Source organism: Solanum lycopersicum, chromosome 9, assembly GCF_036512215.1.
Source record: "Solanum lycopersicum chromosome 9, SLM_r2.1".
Lineage (NCBI taxonomy): Eukaryota > Viridiplantae > Streptophyta > Magnoliopsida > Solanales > Solanaceae > Solanum > Solanum lycopersicum.
In genome coordinates, this window is record NC_090808.1 from 26,926,337 (window position 1) to 26,946,176 (window position 19,840).

Genomic DNA, 19,840 nt, shown 5'->3' on the forward strand with positions numbered 1-19,840 from the left:
CATCCAAGTGGTAGGTCCTCATTTTCCCCGAGGACGATGCCACTATTCTTTTTGCGAAGTTATTTAGTTACCACAGCTTTTGTATTCACTCTATTTCCTAATTGAGATAAATTTGTATAAAGCCTATGGGTGTGTTTGGAATGAAGGAAATGTTTTTCATTGAAAAAACTTTCCTAGAAAATATTTTCCTGGAAAACAAGATGATTTTGGACTTATATTCTCATGTTTGGTTGGTAAGTAGAAAATATTTTCCATGTGTTTGATTTATGAATGAAATTAATATTTTAGAGGTTTGGGGTGGGTGAGGGGAGGGATCAGGTAAACAAATAAAATTTTGAAATTGATATATTTTTTTAGAATTGATGTTTTTAAAAAAAAAATGCAATTTGAAATTGGAGGGAAGTTTTGGAAAATGTTTTCCTTAATTTTTTAAGGAAAGTCATTTTCCTTAATTTTGAGGAAAATGAGTTGATTTGGAAAACATTTTCCAAAACTTTTATCCCAACCAAACATGAGAAAATTGAAAAACATTTTCCAGAAATTGTTTTCATTGATACAAAAAACACTCTATATGCAGCTTACTTTTATTCATGTAGGGCTATTCCCAATGTTATTTTCCTCGTTTCGCTGCTTTATGAGATGAGACAGATTTATGACTCTACTTTCTTTACAGTATAAGTGTGTGAAATAAAAGTAGAAGACTATGTAATCTTCTTATAAGAACGATTCTATGTATACTCGATATTATTATGATTATGTATATATAGAGGTCTATGTAAACCTTCGATTAGAAGTAGTTGAAAAGTTTTATATTCTTTCATTTTTTTAATCAATGAATGCAATGATGTAAGACTAAGAGGCTTGTCTTAGTCCTCAAAGATAACGACAACGTCTCTTACATCTAGAGGGTAAACCCGGATGTGAAAAACTTGATATCAGAGCCTGAGTTTGAATATCCTTGATGTTGATGTCTCTCTCAACCACATCTATGTAGGTTTGTATTCATAATTGTTAAGCGTGCCACACTTATGAGTAGGAACCTATATGATGCTTAGGAATCACACTCTTTCTTGGAAATCTTATATCATTCCAATAGAGTATACTTATGGTGTGATTTTGCATCTAATCATATTGTTATGATTATAGGAAGCATGAACACTCGAAGGAATGCAGCTCGAAGACTTGAGGAGGAAGTTTCTAATGTGGGAGATCCTCCCCATGATAAGAAACTCCCTCAACTACAGGAAAATGCTAATGTTGATCAAGCTCCGGCTAACCCTCCATCTATGACAGTTTCGAAGAGATGAGGTCGATTCTTACTCAAATGGAGCAATCCATGACTACACAAGCACAAGCCGTAACGGTTCAAGCTCAAGCTATGACTGCCCAAGCCAATCGGGATGTTGCACCAAGGGTTCATGAGAAAACAATAGCTTCTCGACTTAGGGATTTCACACTGGCGAATCTTTTTATCTTATATGGTTCTAAGGTTGATGAAGACCCTCAAGAATTCATTGATGAGGTCTATAATATAATATGTGTTATGGGGTTATCTTCTAATGAGAATGCCGAGTTGACCTCATACCAACTCAAGGATGTGGATCAGACTTGGCATGTGCAATGGAGAGGTAATAGGACACTTCAAGGTGGGATGGTGACTTGGGAGATCTTCAAGCGGGATTTCCTTGATCGGTTCTTCCCTAGAGATATGAGAGAATCTAAGGTTTTCGAATTCATCAACCTCCACCAAGGAGGTATGAGTGTTCATGATTACTCTTTGAATTTCATTCAGTTGGCTAAATATGCTCCTTCCTTGGTCTCCGATCCTAGAGACTAGATGAGTTGATTTGTGACGAGTGTATTGATGACTTATAAGAAAAGTGTCATTCGGTGATGTTACATGCCGACATGAATATTGGTCATCTTATGGTGCATGCTAAAAGGATTGAGGAGGCTAGAGCAAAAAGGAACGATAGGGAATCAAAAAATACAAGGTTTTTTTAGGGTGGAGCTACTAAAGATAGGCTTGGAATTCAAGACAAGCCTAGATTAAGAAGAGGTTCTCAAAATAAAGTTCCATTCAAATTTCCCAAGGCTAGGGAGGAGAATGACCCTAGGCCAAGATTTCAAAAAGGAAAGAGTGGAAATTCGTCTAATGAGAAGCCACCTTGCAAGGAATGTGGAAAGAAATACTTTGGTGCTTGCCCCCTTGGGTAGGACAAATGCTTTGGTTGTGGAAAGATTGGTCACTAAGTGGGAGATTGTCCTAATGCTAAGGGGAAAGAGAAGGGTGGACAGCCAGTGGTTCTAGTGATGATCCCACAAAGAACCGTTTCTATGCTTTTCGTACTAGAGATGACCAAGAGGCCTCTCCCAATATGATGACCGGTATGTTATGAATCTTTGATATTGATGTGCATGCTTTGCTTGATTCGGGTTCTACTTTGTCTTTTGTTACTCCACTAGTAGCTAAAAAGTTTGATACTTTACCCGATGTTTTGCATGAACCTTTTGTGGTATCTACTCCGGTAAGTGAGTCAATTGTCCATATTTCATTGCTCAATAGAGTTTCTTTTGTAGATCTAGTTGAACTAGATATGCTTGATTTTGATGTCATTTTGGGTATGGATTGGTTGCATGCTAGTTTCGCTTTTATTGATTGTAGGACTAGAGTTGTGAGGTTAGTTTCCAAAATGAACCCGTTATTGAGTGGAAATTCTATTCCTAGAGGTCGCTTCGTATCTTGTCTAAAAGCATGCAAAATAATCTCAAAGGGATGTCTTTATCACATTTTAAGAGTCCAAGAATTGGATTCGGAAACTCCTTCTATTGAGTCGGTCCCCGTGGTGAGTGAATATCCAAATGTCTTTCCTAATAACCTTCCCAGTATTCCTCCTGAATGGGAAATTGATTTTGGTATCAATTTTCTACCGTAAACAAACCATATATTTATTCCTCTTTATCAAATGACTCCGGCCGAATTGAAGGAGTTGAAGGCACAACTTAATGATTTGCTAGACAAGGGCTTTATAAGACCTAGCATTTCTCCATAGGGTGCTCCGGTCTAGTTCGTGAAGAAGAAAGATGGGTCTTTAAGAATGTGTATTAATTACCGCCAACTTAACAAGGTTACTAATAAGAACAAGTATCCTCTTCCGCAGAGTAATGATTTATTTTACCAACTCCAAGGAGCGAGCTATTTCTCAAAAATTTATTTGAGGTTGGGGTATCACCAGCTAAGGGTGAAGAATGAAGATATTCCAAAGATGGCCTTTCGAACTTGGTATGGATACTATGAGTTTGTGGTTATGTCACTTGACCACACAGATGCTCCATAGTGTTTATGGACCTAATGAATAAGGTGTTTTGAAACTATCTTGATTCATTCGTTATTGTGTTTATTGATGATACGTTAGTGTATTCGAAGAATGAGGTTGATCATATGGGTCATCTAAGGATAGTATTGCAAACCATTAAAGAGCATCAATTTTGCCAACCATAGCAAATGTGAGATTTGGTTGAGATCGGTGTCGTTTCTTATGCACATCATCTCTAGAGAAGGAGTTGAGGTAGACCCAAGGAAGACAGATGCGGTGAGAAATTATTCTATACCTTTTACTCCGACATACATTAGGATTTTCTTGGGTCTATTCGGGCTATTATATAAGGTTCGTGGAAGGCTTTTAATCCATAGCATCTCCTTTGACCACATTGACTCAAAAGTGTAAAAGTTTGAGTGTTCAAAGTCTTGTGAGAAGAGTTTTCAATTATTGAAAGATAGGCTTACTTCTGCTTCGATGTTGACTTTATCAAAAGGTTCTAAGGGGTTCGTTGTGTATTGTATGCATCCCGCGTAGGTTTGGGATGTGTTCTTATACATAATGGGAAGGTGATTGTCTATGCTTTAAGGCAACTAAAGGTACATAAGAAGAATTACCCCACTCATGACCTTGAATTAGCGGACGTGGTGTTTGCTTTGAAAATTTGGAGGCATTATCTGTATGGGGTTCATGTGGATGTTTTTACCGATAATAAGAGTCTCCAATATGTGTTTACCCAAAAGGAATCTCCGACAAATAAGGTGGCTCGAGTTGTTGAAAGATTATGATATGAGTGTTCTTTATCACCCCGGCAAGGCTAATGTAGTTGTGGATGCCCTAAGTCGGATGACTATGGGTAGTCTATACCATCTTGATAAAGACAAAAAGGACCTAGCAAGGGAAGTGCATAGGTTGGCTAGGCTGGGGGTGAGGTTGGAGAGTGCTCCGGATGGGGGTATCATAGTTTATCATAACTCCAAGTCATCATTAGTGATTGAGGTGAAGTCCAAGCAACACCTTGACTTAGCCTTGATGGATTTGAAAGAATTGGTTCTTAGCAATTTGAATGAGTCTTTCTCCTTATGGGGGGATGGTGTTTTGAGATATCAAGGGAGATTATGTGTTCCCGCTGTTGATGGGTTGAGGGATCGGATCCTTGAAAAAGCCCATAGATCCCGCTACTTCATTCATCTGGGTTCGACTAAGATGTGCCATGACCTTCAGGAGGTATATTGGGGGGAAGTCTTGAAGAAGGACATAGCAGAATTTGTTGCGAAGTGTCAAAATTACCAACATGTGAAGGCGGAACATCAAAATCCGGGAGGCCTACTACAAGAGATCCAAATTCCTACTTGGAAGTGGGAAGACATTAATATGGACTTTGTAGTAAGGTTACCTCGAACTCAAAAGTCATATGATTCTATATGGGTGATTGTGGATAGATTGACTAAGTCCGCTCATTTTATTCCCGTCAAGTCCACATATTTAGCGGAAGATAGATCTTTATAGATGAGATTATGTGTCGTCATGGTATTCCATTATCCATCATTTTCGATCGGGTTACACAATTCACATCTAGATTTTGGAGTTCATTCCAAGAAGGTTTGGGCACTAGGGTGAAGTTGAGTACCGCTTGTCATCCTCAAACAGACGGTCAAGCGGATTGTACTATTCAAACCCTTGAACATATGCTTAGATCTTGAATTATTGATTTTAAAGAAAGTTGGGATAAGCACTTGCCATTGGTGGAGTTTTTTTTATAACAATAACTTTCATACATCCATTTCCATCGCTCCCTATGAAGCCTTGTATGGTAGGAAGTGTAATTCTCCTACATGGTGGTTTAAAGTTAGTGAGCCATCGATTCTTTGTCCTAACTTGATTTATAAGACTTTGGAAAAGGTTCATATCATAAGGAACCGGTGACAAATTGTCTATAGTCGTCAAAAGTATTATGCCGATAATAGGAGAAGGGAATTGGAGTTTGAAGAAGGTGATAAGGTGTATTTAAAAAATTCACCAATGAAAGGGGGTGGTTAGGTTTGACAAGAAAGGGAAATTGAGTCCTCATATGTGGGTCCCTATGAAATGTTGCAAAGGGTTGGTAAGGTTGCCTATGAATTGAAACTTCCTAATGAATTGGCTTGGGTTCATCCAATTTTCTATGTTTCTATGTTGAAAAAGTATATCGATAATCCCGAGTCCATTGTTCCTATTGAGGGTCTTGGTGTCAAGGATAACCTATCTTATGAGGAAGTCCTGGTTAAAATTCTTGATAGGCAAGTCAACAAGTTGAGGAATAAAGAGGTGATTTTTGTGAAAGTGTTATGGAAAAATCATTTAGTTGAGGGTGCTACATGGGAGGCCGACGCCGATATGAAATCCCATTATCCTCATCTTTTTGAGAATTAAGGTTAGCCATTCTTTTTAATTATATAATTATGACAAAGATTTGTGTTTCTTGATTTTTTAGGGAAATATTACAAAAATGACATTTTTTTTAAACGTTCACAGTAAGTCTTACAGTGAAGTCACTAGTATTGCTATTAAAAACTTGAAATTTTTCTTTTTGCTTACTTTGAGTTATGTTTTGCATTATGATATTGTGAGTTTTCATGAAACGATAGGTAGCATGTTGTTAAATCAAACTTTGTGCTAATTGACTCATATGATGTATGTTGAGCTCATAAATGTTGTGAGAAGGAAATGTCTCATAATAAAGTGTTTCAAGCCTTAGGTGTGGTAATATGAGTTTTTATATTTGCCTTGTTGAGGTGATTTGATTTACGTTAAATTGATATTGTGGATTGGTTATGCTGCTAGTCTAGGGTCTATTCCTTACTTTAAAAGATTTTTAGTGTCATGCGGGGACGAATGTCCGTAAGGGGGGATAATGTAACACCTTTAAAATCCAAGACTCATGGAAAAGCCTAACATAGGTGTCATACAGTCCAAACATTGTTTCCAAGTCCATTTTTAATGAATATAGATAATTTAGAAGGTTTAAGAACCAAAATGTCTGGGAAGTTGGTTTAAAGAGATGTTAGTGTGCCTTAGCCTTTTTACTAACTTTTAGGAGTCTAAAATGTGTGAAAATTGGTGTAAAGGTAACTAATGGGTGTTTGAGTTGTTTCATGATTGGAACGTCTGGGTACGACTCCCCAAGGACCAACCAATGTCCCTCGAGGAGAACCCTTGCAGTTTCATGCAGCACTGACTGACAGTGTGCAACGATGGGGCAGACGACGGTTCGTAAGTGGCTCGACGAGGCGTCGAAGGCTACCGTCATCCCACACTTAGAAAGATTTGTCAAGACCCTTGTTTGCCTACCTACTGTTACACTTGACGAAAAGGCATGCTAGGATGTCGATTCAACCGTCATTCCATACTTAGAAAAATTGGAGGAAGCCTCGCCTGCAAAGTCATTGATAGAGACAACAGAAGTGCAAGACGGAGGGGGGGTGTCCATCGACCCACCGAAGGACCGCGGATGGGGTCTCTTCGGTGAGGGTTGAATTTCAATGATGAAATTTTAATGATTTTATTTAATTAATTAAGTTGTTTAGGGGTAAGTTAGTGATTAAAGGGAAACTAATTAAGTTTATTAAGCCCCTCTATAAATACCATTAACCCTCATTAACCTAAAGCAACCTCTCAAAATAAATTCTCTTCCTTCTATCTTATTTCTCTCTCTACAAGAACACACCATTGAAAGCTAGAAAGAACTACGGTTTGGGGGATAGAAAAGAGTGGATTCTTCATCAAATTTGAGAAACATTAAGGTATGGGTTCTATTCACCTTTGATATCATTTCCTCAAAGGGTTCCTTCAAAATGGATTTCAAAAAGTTGAGTTTTCCTATGAGTTTCATTCAATTACAAGATTAAAGTTATAGATTGAGTTGTTAGTGAACTATTAGGGTCATATTGAGTATATTTACATGTAATTCAACTTGTTTATGATAATTTTTTATGTTTTGGTTAAATTGAAGAACACGATCCTCTATCCCTAACCCTAGGTAGTGATCTTGACTTATGTTTTACGTTGATCATTCAATTGAGTTGATTGCTGATTAGATTACTATTCTATGGTGCTATTATGGTTGAATTAAGATGAATTATAGGCCTATCATTCTAGTTCTTGAGATGTAATTAGGTTATGAGTTATAATGTGAAATTAGCCTATGTATCTTGTCTCAAGTTGTGATTTAAAGATGAATTGTGTTATAGAGATGCAATTGTCCTTGTTATCTATTGATTATCATTGCACTATGATGTTACTCCCCAAGTTGGGTTGAGATATGGGTTGATGGTAAGACCTTGATGATAGACTATGAAGAAGACTTGGTAAGTCTTAGAATCTCTATCTTTACTTCCAATTGTGATTAATTGTAATAAGATATGATATTACATTGGAGTATGTCTTATCTTAAGATTATAGGGTGGTATGATGTTGAATTGAAATATCTTCACTATATTGCGAGGTAGATTAAGGTATATGTTCTATAAGGATGGTGAAAACTATCAATGTGCCTTAATATGTAATGAAATGCTAAAAAGTTAACCTCACTTATATGGATTGTTATGAAAGAACTTAAACTCATACAATTCTTATTGACACATTGATGATGATGATTATACAAGGGTTAGACCCTATTACCTAAACTAAGTTATGCTTTCAACAAGACTAAAGGCATTTCAATAAAGGGATATAGCTTAGCACCGAGTGAGCTTGCATGTGAGGGGTGACATCTTCTTATATAAGAACGATAGTGTTCACTACAGTTCTCACGGGGTGGATAGCCTCATGACCCAAGGTAGGGTTAGAGTTGATATTTCCATGATTTATCCCCCAAGATCCATAAACTATGTTTCCACCATAGGAACTAGCTACTGGATCCACCTAGATATCTACATTTATGTTAGGTTCTACCTTTGATGGTAGACAACCTTCCATCGGTGTAAGGCTTTATGACATCGGATTCCACGTTAGCTCATGTGGTCTATGTAGGTTAAGGCAAGAGTTACCTAAACTAAAATGATTGAATGAATTATAGACTAATTGAAGTGACTTGAGTGGTTTGACTTTTGCTTAGGTAGGGGTATAGGACTCTACCTATGCCTTGCACTAGTTTGCCTTGATAGAAGCTTTGAGAACTTAATACTATGTATATACATGACGATATATTGTAAATGAATTTATACGTTGAATAAGATGCTTATGACTATGAAATTTGTTATCATTGTTAAAGAAATAATAATATATGAGATGGAAAACTACATATGTGAAGTGAATTGCTAATTATGATCTTTGGTGGGTTACTTGATCAAGTAGGATTATTGGGCTTTGCTTGGTCATTGCACTTGTGGCTTCTTAAGGATTATAGTTGGTTGGTTTGCTTTGCTATTTACGTGGTTTACTCTTATTCATATTCGTGATATTATTATGTGATGATAGATCTACATGAGATTATGGGTTAAAGTATGATAACATGCATATGGTATTAATTTGTTTGGTATGTTCAATGGATTGTCTTAAATAACATGATTTCATTAAATGCCCTTTCTATCATACTTTGTTGGTATTTGTGCATATGGCCTCATTCTTAGTACATGTGGCGTACTAACCCCATTTTCTCCCTTTTTACCAAACGTTTTAGGTTCCGTTCGTTGAAGTTGATTTGAGGTGATTTCAAGGAAGACTTGGATATTCTATCATCCAAGTGGTAGGTCCTCAATTTCCCCGAGGACGATGCAAATATTCTCTTTGCGAAGTTACTTAGTTACTACAACTATTGTATTGACTCTATTTCCTAATTGAGATAAAATTGTATAAAGCGTATATGTGGCTTACTTTTATTGATGTAGGGATATGCCCAATGTTATTGTCTCGTTTAGATGGTTTATGAGATTAAACGGATTTGTGACTCTACTTTCTTTACTACATAACTGTGTGAAATAAAATTAGAAGACTATGTAATCTTCTTAAACGAACGAATCTATGTTTACTCGATATTATTATCATTATGTGTATGTAGAGGTCTATGTAAACCTCCGATTAGAAGTAGTTGAAAAGTTTTAAATTCTTCCATATTTTCAATCGATGAATGCAATAATGTAAGACTAAGAGGCTTGTCTTAGTCCTTAAAGAGGATGATGATGTCGGTTACGTCTAGGGGTAAACCCGGATGTGACAATGGTCTAATTGTCGGTAAATATATAGGTTCCCTAATGTAAAATGGACAATGGAAGTAAAGTAATGGACCCTAACTAGGACAACCCAAGGGAAGTTGCTTAGTGTAGGTGAGTGTATGAGACTTTACCTATGCATTGCATAAGTAGCTCTTCAAGGGAGTTCTAGGAAGGTGTTCTATATGTATATGTCTTAGATGCATGAAATTATTGTATTGACCTAATTTTATGTTAATATGCATAGTATGAGTCCTAATGTGTCTATATGATGAGGTCCTACTTGTGTATGTAGTTGATTGTACTTGTAATATTGATGTATGAAGTAAATAACAGGCTTGTAGTCTCTTTATGAGTTTACTAAGTGTAAAAACCCTACAAATGAATATGCTAAGTAATGCTTAATGTGTCTAGAATGCCTATGATTAGACCAGGTTCACACAGATTGATGCGCGTAGAACCACACCTCTAAACTCTTGCTACTGCCAAGCCCACTAACTTGGGAAGTCATTGGAGCTAGAAAAGGTTGGGTCCAACCATGTATGGCTCTCGAATACAAAAATTTACTTGAATGAGTCTTTACCGACCTTAAAAAGGAAAATTCTTAGGTTTTGGAGGGTCTAGGGGTAAAATGGTCTTTTTAGGATGATAAAAAAAATGACTCGCAAAGGATAAATTGGCTAGTTCTCAATATTTAATTAAGAAATCTAATTGTTGGTCATTAAAGTTCCAAGATAAGGGTAGTATCATAATTACCCTAAATATATAACTAATTATTCAATTAATAAGGTGGAGGGGCATTTTGGGGAGAGAAGGCCGAAAATTGGCTCTTGAAGTGTAGTCTTGCTACACTCGGGTTTGAACCTAGGTGGAAGAAATGAATTAGTTATTTTCAATTTAAGTTGGTAAGTTAATGTAATTAATTTATACTTATTATTTATTAGTTTATTTAAAATAAAAGGAAATCAAATTTTTAATACTTTAATAAAAACCTTAATTGACTAAGTCCTAAACTAGACTATGAATCCTAAGAAAAATCTTCTCTCCCATGCTCATCTCTCTCTCTCACGTCTCTATCACTCTCACTCACGATTCTCTCTGCCAAATAACTTCAAAAAACAGTAGGTAAATCAAAGTTCTTAACACTTTAAGAATTCAGAACAAAAATATAAGAAAACAAACGAAATCAATCACATAGGCAAAGAGAACTTAGTCCGTCGAGTTGGTGTTGACTTTGAGGGGATTTAGACGTGATCTTGAGTGATGTTTTTGGGCAGCAAGTCGAGGGTTTAACGACAAAAAGGTATGTGTTCTCTTCTCTCTTGGTCGCTTTCCAAAGAGACCAAAGTTCTGACGAATCTATTCCAAAAACTAGGGTTTCTCCGTTGCATGTCCCAATCACTAGCTCCCATTGAATCATAGGTTGGTTATGTTTGCTGGTAGAAAAACTAGGGATGAAACGTGTTTTCATGATGATTATGTGTTTATATGTATGTTCGGAATTATGTGACTTCATTTGATATTTTTTCGAAATTATGTGTACGTGTGTGTGGAATGTGAACCGTATCTATGTGCCTCGGGTTAAGGCTTTAAAAATGTGATGTTGTGGTTGTATTTCATGTACAAATGATTATGTAATTCATGATGTTCATATGAGTTGAAATGTGCCTAATTTGAGTGATAATATCTTGGCTAAAGGAATCCTTGAAAAATGCACCTAAGAACGTATTAAATGATCTACAAATTACCCTATGAAATTACGTATAAATGTTTAAGAAAGCAGGCTGCAAATGTGATTAAAATTTCCACCATGTTAGATGGTTTAATTTTTGCATACATACAAGATGCATAAGTGTTATACCACATAACCTTAGGAAAATATGAATCACTTAAACGAACTACGAACGAAGCTTTATGTCTTGTATGTATAGACACATAAGTCTAGCATACGTTTAAAAATAAGTGAACCTAGGATGTATGTAATGAAATGATGTAACCCTAGAAGGGTTAAGTAAGAGTGTAAAACACACTAAATGGCCAAGTGGATTGGCACATGATGAAATGAACAATGAAATGATGTAATGAACAATGAAATGATGAAATGATGAAACCTTAGAAGGGTTAACTAAGAGTGTGAGACACACTAAATGGCCAAGTGCATTGGCATATGATGAAATGAACATTCACGTAAAAAAGGGTAAGTAATTATGAAGAGCAAATGTGCTTATGTTAATGAATGTGGCAAAAACATGATATGAGGCTATTGTAAAATATGAGAGCAATCTCAAATGAGCCTAAGTAAAAGTTACCAAAATGTACTCACCTATGAGAGTGTAAAGTTAATAAAGAGACTAGTCTCTATGAACACTCTAATGAAACTTTTGAGATTAATACACTTAATACTAATGATGATATGAGAAATCATCTATTGAGCTATGATGCCCTCATACTAAAATCCAGCTTCCATGACGTATGAGTTGAATGTAATGGAACTTTATACTGAGTACCGATAGACTAGCTATGAGCAGTGATGCCTTCTTTCGGGAAGGGCAGAGGTTCACGTAACTCTCATGAGATGAGACTGTCCGGCATGCCGGGTATGGGTCTCCTTATATCTCCTAGTCTTCGAACCTATACTGCCAATATAGGGATCTGGCGGGGTTCAATTCTCATGTATGCTAGCATGTTTTGGGTCACTTTGGCTGGTGACTCCACCTCTTTTCGGTGTGGGGGAGACATTGGATGTCATCATTCTCAAATGATCAATGTCGGTTAAAGTTAAAGTTTCCCATGAATGAATAAGGCCAGCATCAAATGATGCACCTAATGAAATGAATGATACCAAAGGTGTTAGGATAAGATAATCAAGAGGCGAGCTAAGCTCAAGTAATGACACTAGGTCATTCTTGATCATTGTATAGCAAACCCGATGAAACTCTTAAACTACATCCTAGGTAGGGATGTTCAAAATAGAATCAAAATCGATAAGTCAAACCGATAAAAAGTTATTGGTTTATGTTATTGGGTTATTGGTTTAGTGGTTTTGATGAAGGTTTTGATTTTTTTTTGTTATCGGGTTATCAATTCTTAACGGACAGGTTAACCGATAACCCGATCGTAAATTAAATAATAATATTTATACCATTTGTATATAAAGTACTCGACTTAGAGTTTAATTTCCTACTTTTATTTTTGGTTGTCTCAAATACGTGATTATTATACAATGTAAAAGTGTTTGCCTATGAGCAAGATGTAACTTGTGAACTCAAGTGCATGGTTTATTTTGTTAGTCACCTTGTTTCTAAGTGATTTTTAATGTTTTATCTTTTGTGTCAAATCTTATCGGTTAAACTGATAACCGACCGATATTGATCATAAATCGATAAACCAATAATCGATAAACTAATATCTTAATGGTTCTATAACGTTTTAGCATCTCTACAAATAGATAACCAATAAGTCAACCCGATAAACTTCAAAACCGCACCGAACCGGCTGATACAAAGCCCTAATCCTAAGTATAACTGGCGTTCACACTAGCCTATGAATGAAATGAAATGAAGAACGTATGAATGAATGAAGAAGACTCTGTGTTTGCTAAAGAAGGCTCCCTAGTTGAGGTCCCATATGTTGACCCCTCATTTTGGGAAGTCTTGATGTAAAGTCCATGATTCCAAGGTCTCATGGCATATGAACGAATGATATGAAAAATGTTATGTGCTATATGCAATATGTTATGTGCTATGTGCAAGATGTTATGTGTTGTGTGCAATATGATAAGTATGATTATGCATGTTACTCTCATGGCATGACTTTCCTAATCCAAATTTGAAAAGCTCACTCACTTTCCTAATCCAAATTTGGAAAGCTCACTAACTTTTCTAATCCCAATTTGGCAAGTCCACTGACTTGACTTTCCATAATCATGTTGTTAGGAAAGAGATTTTCTTAATAATGCATGTCCTTTGTGTGTGCTTGCATATACCCATACTTAGTACAAGTGTGTACTAATCCCATATAATTCTACAATTTTAGCTGCAGGCAAAGGTGGACGCTAGAGCCTACAGTTTGACGTTGTAGCTATCCGGACGTGGAGCTTTCATCCGGACTTGGTAGGACCTCATGCGTTCGAGGATGTCTACCATTATTATCTAGATTATATGTAGGTTTTAGCTAGTGAATCATGTTCCACTAGTGTTTCTTTCCACTTTCATTTCAGACTTTAAATTGGTTTCGTTTTGGCAAGAATACTTTTAATGCAATTATGAACTATTTCTTTCATTTGATTATCTCTATTTTAGATGATTTATTTGTGAACGCCTATGATAAGTTTAAAATTTTTAGTATGAAATACGAAACCAAAAAGTTCAAATCTTCCGCTAAAATTAACCTAGATGACGTAAGAATGACGTATGTAGGCTTGTTTACGACCTCTGAGAGGTCAACGATGCCGGTATCGTATGGGGTCTACATTCCGGTCGTGAAAAAGTTAGTATCAGAGCACTAGGTTAAATTCCAAGGGTAACAAGTTTACATCAACCACATTGAGTAGTTTCTAAGTTATGGTAGTGAAGTGCACCACTATCCTGAATTAGAGACTGCATGATGCATAGTAAAAATTTCCCTTCTTCTGATCTTATCGTGCCTTTCCTAATGTTTGATTTTCTTGGTCTTATGAGAGTGTCTAACATAAACCCTTTTTGTTTTCAGAGAATGAACACTAGGCGAGCAATTGCTCAGAGGAGAGGAGGAGCAGTTGTTAGGGACAATCAAGTTCCACCCCAGGCTCAAGCTGAAGGAGTAGCCATGCCGGTGCTGAGGTGAGTGCATCTCTGGACCATATGGAACAGGCCATCACTATGCATGCTAAGTCCATGACTGACCAAGTCAACCGGCAAAATGTTCAGAGGGAGAACCCACTGGTTCGTACCATGGCTGACAGGCTAAGAGACTTCACGAGGATGAATCCTCCAATTTTCATAAGGTCTAAGACTTCAGTGGACCCCCCAGGAGTTTTTGGACGAGGTGCATAAGATCTTGGTGGCTATGGGGGCCATAGATACTGAGAAAGCAGAGTTGGCTTCCTATCAACTCAAGGATGTTGCACAGACTTGGTGCGAGATGTGGCAGGATAGCCGAGCTTTGGGCGGAGTTCCAATCACTTGGTAGTTGTTTAAGAAAGCTTTCATGGAGAGATTCTTCCCCAGGGATATGAGGGAGGCGAAGGTTGAGGAGTTTATCAACCTTAAACAGGGATCGATGACACTCAGGGAGTATTCCCTGAAGTTTGTGAAATTATCCAGGTATGCCACTTCTCTTGTGTCTAACAGCAGAGACGAGATGAGTAGATTCTTGATAGGGATTATTGAGGATCTCGAGGAGGAGTGTAGGGCAGCTATGCTGCATGACAGCATGGACCTTTCCAGGCTTATGGTCCATTTCCAGCAAGTGGAGGAAAGCAGAAAGAGGAAGCACACTAGGGCAGGGAATAGGTCAAGGCAAGCCAAGGAGAATTTTTCAAGGAAGAGTAGTACTGAAATCAGGGGTAAGCCCAGGTTTAAGAAGGTACTTTCCCACCAAGGAGAGTCAAGTTCATCCAATGATCGCTATGATAGGAATCCCGAGTCTAGAGTTAAGAGAAACAATGAAGTAGATACACCTCAGGAGAGACCACCTTGCAGGAAGTGTGGCAAACTACATGGAGGAGAGTGTATGTTGGGCACTAACGCTTGTTACAGTTGTGGAAAACCGGGTCACGTGGTAAAGGATTGTTCGAATAGGAGAAGTCAAGAAAAAGGGAAGGAGAGATTTCAACGTAATTGTCCAAGTGAATAGGCTTCAAGGAGGTAATGATTATTCGCACTCAAGTCTAGGGGTGCAGGGGAAGGCACCTCTAGTGAAGTCTCGGGTGCGTAGCCTTAAATAGTCTTTCTTGTATTTGACTGTGTATGGTGATTATGCACTAATATGAGGTTAATATGTTTGAGTCATCATGTTGGTTGCTGATTTATATGACTTACATGTTTACTTATGTTGTATGCTTTGATGAGACTAGTTTACGAAGAGTTCCTTAGTGTGAACATACTAGTAGGTTTCAAGGATGTGCACCATCATGTTAATATGTGAATCAAATATTCATCAATGAGGAGTATTGAATTACCTATGTAGGCATACATTATATAGATAACTTACTTATTGTTAGTAAAGAGTAATATCATTCGGGGATGAATGTTCCTAAGGGGGAGATAATGTAACAACCTTAATAATGAATATGCTAAGTAATGCTTAATGTGTCTAGAATGCCTACAGTTAGACCGGGTTTACACGGACTGATGCGCATAGAACCAGATCTCTGAACCTTGTTATATCAAAGCCTACTAACTTGGGTAGTTAGTGGAGCTATAAAAGGTTAGGTCCGACCATGTGGAGCTCTCGAATACGAAGATTTACTTGAACGAGTCTTTATCGGACTTAAAAAGGGAAAATCTTAGGTTTGGATGGTCTAGGGGTAAAATGGTTTTTTTCCAGGCTAAGGGTAGTATCGTAATTACCCTAAATATATAATTAATTATTTAATTAATAAGGTGGAGGGGCATTTTGGGGAGCAGGGACAAAAATTGGCTCTTTAAGTGAACTCTTGCTACACCCGAGTTCGAACCTAGGTGGAAGTAACGAATTAAATTATTTTTAATTTAAGTTGGTAAATTAATGTAATTAATTTATATTTATTATTTATTATCTGATTTAAAATAAAAGGAAATCAGATTTTTAATAATTAAATAAAAACCCTAATTGACTAAGTCCTAAACTAGACTCCTACTCCTAAGAAAACTCTTCTCTCCCACGCTCATCTCTCTCTTACGTCTCTATCACTCTCACTCACGATTCTCATTGCCAAATAACTTTAAAAAAACAGTAGTTAAACCAAAGTTTTTCACACTTGAAGAACTCACAACGAAAATATAAAACAAACGAAATCAATCACGTAGGCAAAGATAAGTTAGTCCGTCGAGTTGGTGTTGACTTTAAGGGGAATTGGACTTGATCTTGGGTGAAGTTTTTGGGCATAAAGTCAAGGTTTTAATTTCAAAAGGTTATGGGTTCTCTTCTCTCTTGTTCCCTTTCCCAAGATACCCCTAAGGTTCAAACGAATCTATTTCGAAAACTATGGTTGTTCCCCATTGCATGTCCCTGTCACTAGCTACCATTGAATCATAGGTTGGTTATGTGTGCTGGTAGAAAACTAAGGATGGAACGTGTTTTGGTGATGATTATGTGTTTATATGTATGTTCTGAATTATGTGACTTATGTTGATGTTTTTCCGAAATTATGTGTACGTGTGTGTGCAATGTGAATTGTATCCATGTGCCTCTAGTTAAGGAAAGGTTTTATTTTGAGAGGCAAGTTTTATTTTTTTTTATTTTTTTTGAAGAATGAACTGGGAATGGGTTTTCATGTTATTAATAAACTTAAAATACCAAAAATAACCCATAATAACCATCCATAGTAATTTAGGAACGTGGGGTGAATTTCCCAATTTACCCCTTGCATGGCAGCGTGCGTGCTGCAAAATTGCAGGCAGCATCGATGAAAGCCAGTTGACGGGTCGTCGATTAGATGACGGTTCGTCCTGCTGCTCTGTTGTTTGCGAGTGCAGATGCTTCCTAGGTATTAAGCACACACAACTAAGTCTCGATCTACGTCCCCTATCGATGGGGCATCGTCTCATGCACGGGGCATCGTTCCTTGGTTCGTCTAATGATACTACAAAGGCAGTGAGGTAGCCTTTGGATCCTCCTCAAGGACCCCTTGGGTGGTCCTTGTTGAGTCGTTCCCAGAGTTTCCCACCCAAATACACTCGTATACATTTTAGAGACCTCCCACATCAATTTCCAAAAAAAATGAACACGTAAAGCATGTCAAGAGTCATTAAGACACACAAGGAAGTCTCAAGGCTAACTTTCAAACGACTCAGACGCTCTTAAACGTTTGACCTCCAAATCACTTCAAATCAAGTATGCATATTGTAAAACACTTATTTAACACATTATTAACCTTTTTAGGCACATTTGAGGATCTAGGCACCTTAATTCATTTTGAGGGTCCTTATAAGGATGCACTAAGTAAAATGACATGAAATAAAACCATGCTAAAAGGACATTTGTATAAAACATGCTATTTTATGCTCTTTTGAGGAAAACTCCATAACATACATACAAGAACCACTTTCAACATAAACTTCACATATAATACATATTCCAAGTAATCCACATAATAGCATTAACAACACTTCAAACCATATAAGCATATGAATCTCCTACCAAAGGTTATCCTAAGACTAACTTAGGTAAGACTAGAAGAGACCGCCCATACACCCTCTTAAAGCACACCTAAATAATCCTTAAGACTACCTAAGATAAAATTGTTCCCTTTTCAACATTTAACTCACTACCTAAGGTTACTCTAAGATTCACTTGAGTAAAACATGAAGTGACCGCCCATACACCCTCTTCAAGCCTACTTAAGCAACCCTCAAATGTACCCTAGATAGGGATCATTGTATTCAATATTCATTAACTTAATTCATAATCATTCATTAAGTCAATTAAGAGATACTACATCAAATAAGGACTTCACATAATGGTCCTGGAAAAGACCTAGGGAACCTTTATCCTAGCACCTTGAAAGCCTACTCATGCCATTTCAATAAAGTGTCCCGTTCCACTACCTAAATGTTGTAGAACTTATTGGATACTAGAATGTATACCACATAATGAGAATAGAAATTAACCGACATAGACCATACTAGCTAGGCATGGAATTCGGAGTCGATCCTACTCTAATGGAAGGTGTTCTACTTGCCAAAGGTAGAACTAGGACACATCCCATGTAGGCACATGGTTAAGGATTATGAAGGGTTTCTTTGCACTCTAGTCTCATCCTCAAGTAGAGCTAGTACCATAAGCATATTCTCTTGGTGTTTAGCCTTAGTTCTCATAGAGAAAGTTCAATCACATAAGGGCATATGAAAAGGTACCATCTCTTAGTCATTACCGAACTATAATGTACCTTACAAAGATGGGTATGGTCAATAAGTATAGCTCAATGACTTTCTTAGAGATGGTTTATTCCATTCCGGACAACCTATACCTAAGTCCATTATTCACACAAGAAGGATACCATTATGATTTTCAACTTCAAGGATATCTCAACCTCTTTTCCATATTGAAGGTTCGACATACTAAACCTTCTTTGCTTGTTCAAGGTCCTATATTAGTCATACATAGAAGGGCTCCATCTTAGGTCTACCAATCCTAAACATTCATTCAACATTCATCTAGACACATATAAGACAAAGGTGCTTAAGCCTACTAAGTCAAGATGTCCATATTCACATACTAAGCATGTATCAAGTAGAGGGGCCTAGTCTAACAAACACGACACACACAGGATCATCATGTCAACTATACAACAATATTTAAGTATCATGTAGGAAAAATCAAGTCCACCTTGCAAGATACACTAGCAATACAACTAGAGATAGTACAACAATATTTATATATCATGTAGGAACAATCAAGTCTACCTAGCAAGATACACTAGCAATACAACTAGAGACATCACCCTAGTCTATCATGATCACCTATAATCAATTAGGAGAAAACATGATTTCACTTCATAAGCCTTCACATTGATCACCTATACAAGCTATAACATAACAATATCACAACTCATATAGTAATGTCGATCGACAAGGCCATGTTCTTCACAATTACAACACATAAGCACTGCCACAATAAGTGGACCATACCAATCAACTCAATTCAATACCTACACTACATAATATAGAGAGAATTAAATCAACATAGAACTATTCCATCATCAACACCTCCAATCCTTAGCCATTCCAATCAATTCAATTCACAATGGCTCTAATCAATAGTCATACACACCATTCCAAACCAATAATCAAACCATCCAATGATCCAACAAGATACAATATGAAAATCATCAAACTAAGGCAGCCTATACACAATTCTAACAAGATATTTACATAATTCAATAATCCAATACAATATACACAAGAAATCAATACTATTAAATCATGATCAAATCACCCATATTAGAGCCAAAACTAGGATTTTATGATTTGCATAGGTTCATAGAGTTTTTTAATCTAAAATCATTCAATTAACATCAATTGCATCCTAAATCATTGATTCAACTCATTTTATGCAAGAACCCATGGCTAGAATTAAATTTAGAAGATTTCATGTTTTGAGAAGTCTTAGAAAAGTCTTTGAAGTTTGCATCCTTGAAGAAAGAAGATT

The 19,840-nt window shown here is 36.9% G+C and overlaps 1 protein-coding gene across 1 annotated transcript; it reads left to right on the forward strand.

Moving 5' to 3' along the window:
* Positions 1-1,303: 1,303 nt before the first annotated feature.
* Positions 1,304-15,343, forward strand: LOC138338450 (uncharacterized). Its single transcript, XM_069289414.1, has 3 exons — positions 1,304-1,723; positions 14,219-14,328; positions 14,716-15,343. Exons 1-3 carry the CDS (start codon positions 1,304-1,306, stop codon positions 15,341-15,343), a joined length of 1,158 nt encoding a protein of 385 aa, XP_069145515.1.
* The last annotated feature ends 4,497 nt before the right edge of the window (positions 15,344-19,840 follow it).

Bases quoted from the DNA above. Each gene is read 5' to 3' on its own strand.
- LOC138338450 (XM_069289414.1), top strand. From the start codon at position 1,304: ATGAGGTCGATTCTTACTCAAATGGAGCAATCCATGACTACACAAGCA. The intron at 1,724-14,218 runs GTTTTCGAATTC...TTTTGTTTTCAG, and splicing joins GAGATATGAGAGAATCTAAG to AGAATGAACACTAGGCGAGC. The intron at 14,329-14,715 runs GTGAGTGCATCT...ATTCTTCCCCAG, and splicing joins GTAGCCATGCCGGTGCTGAG to GGATATGAGGGAGGCGAAGG.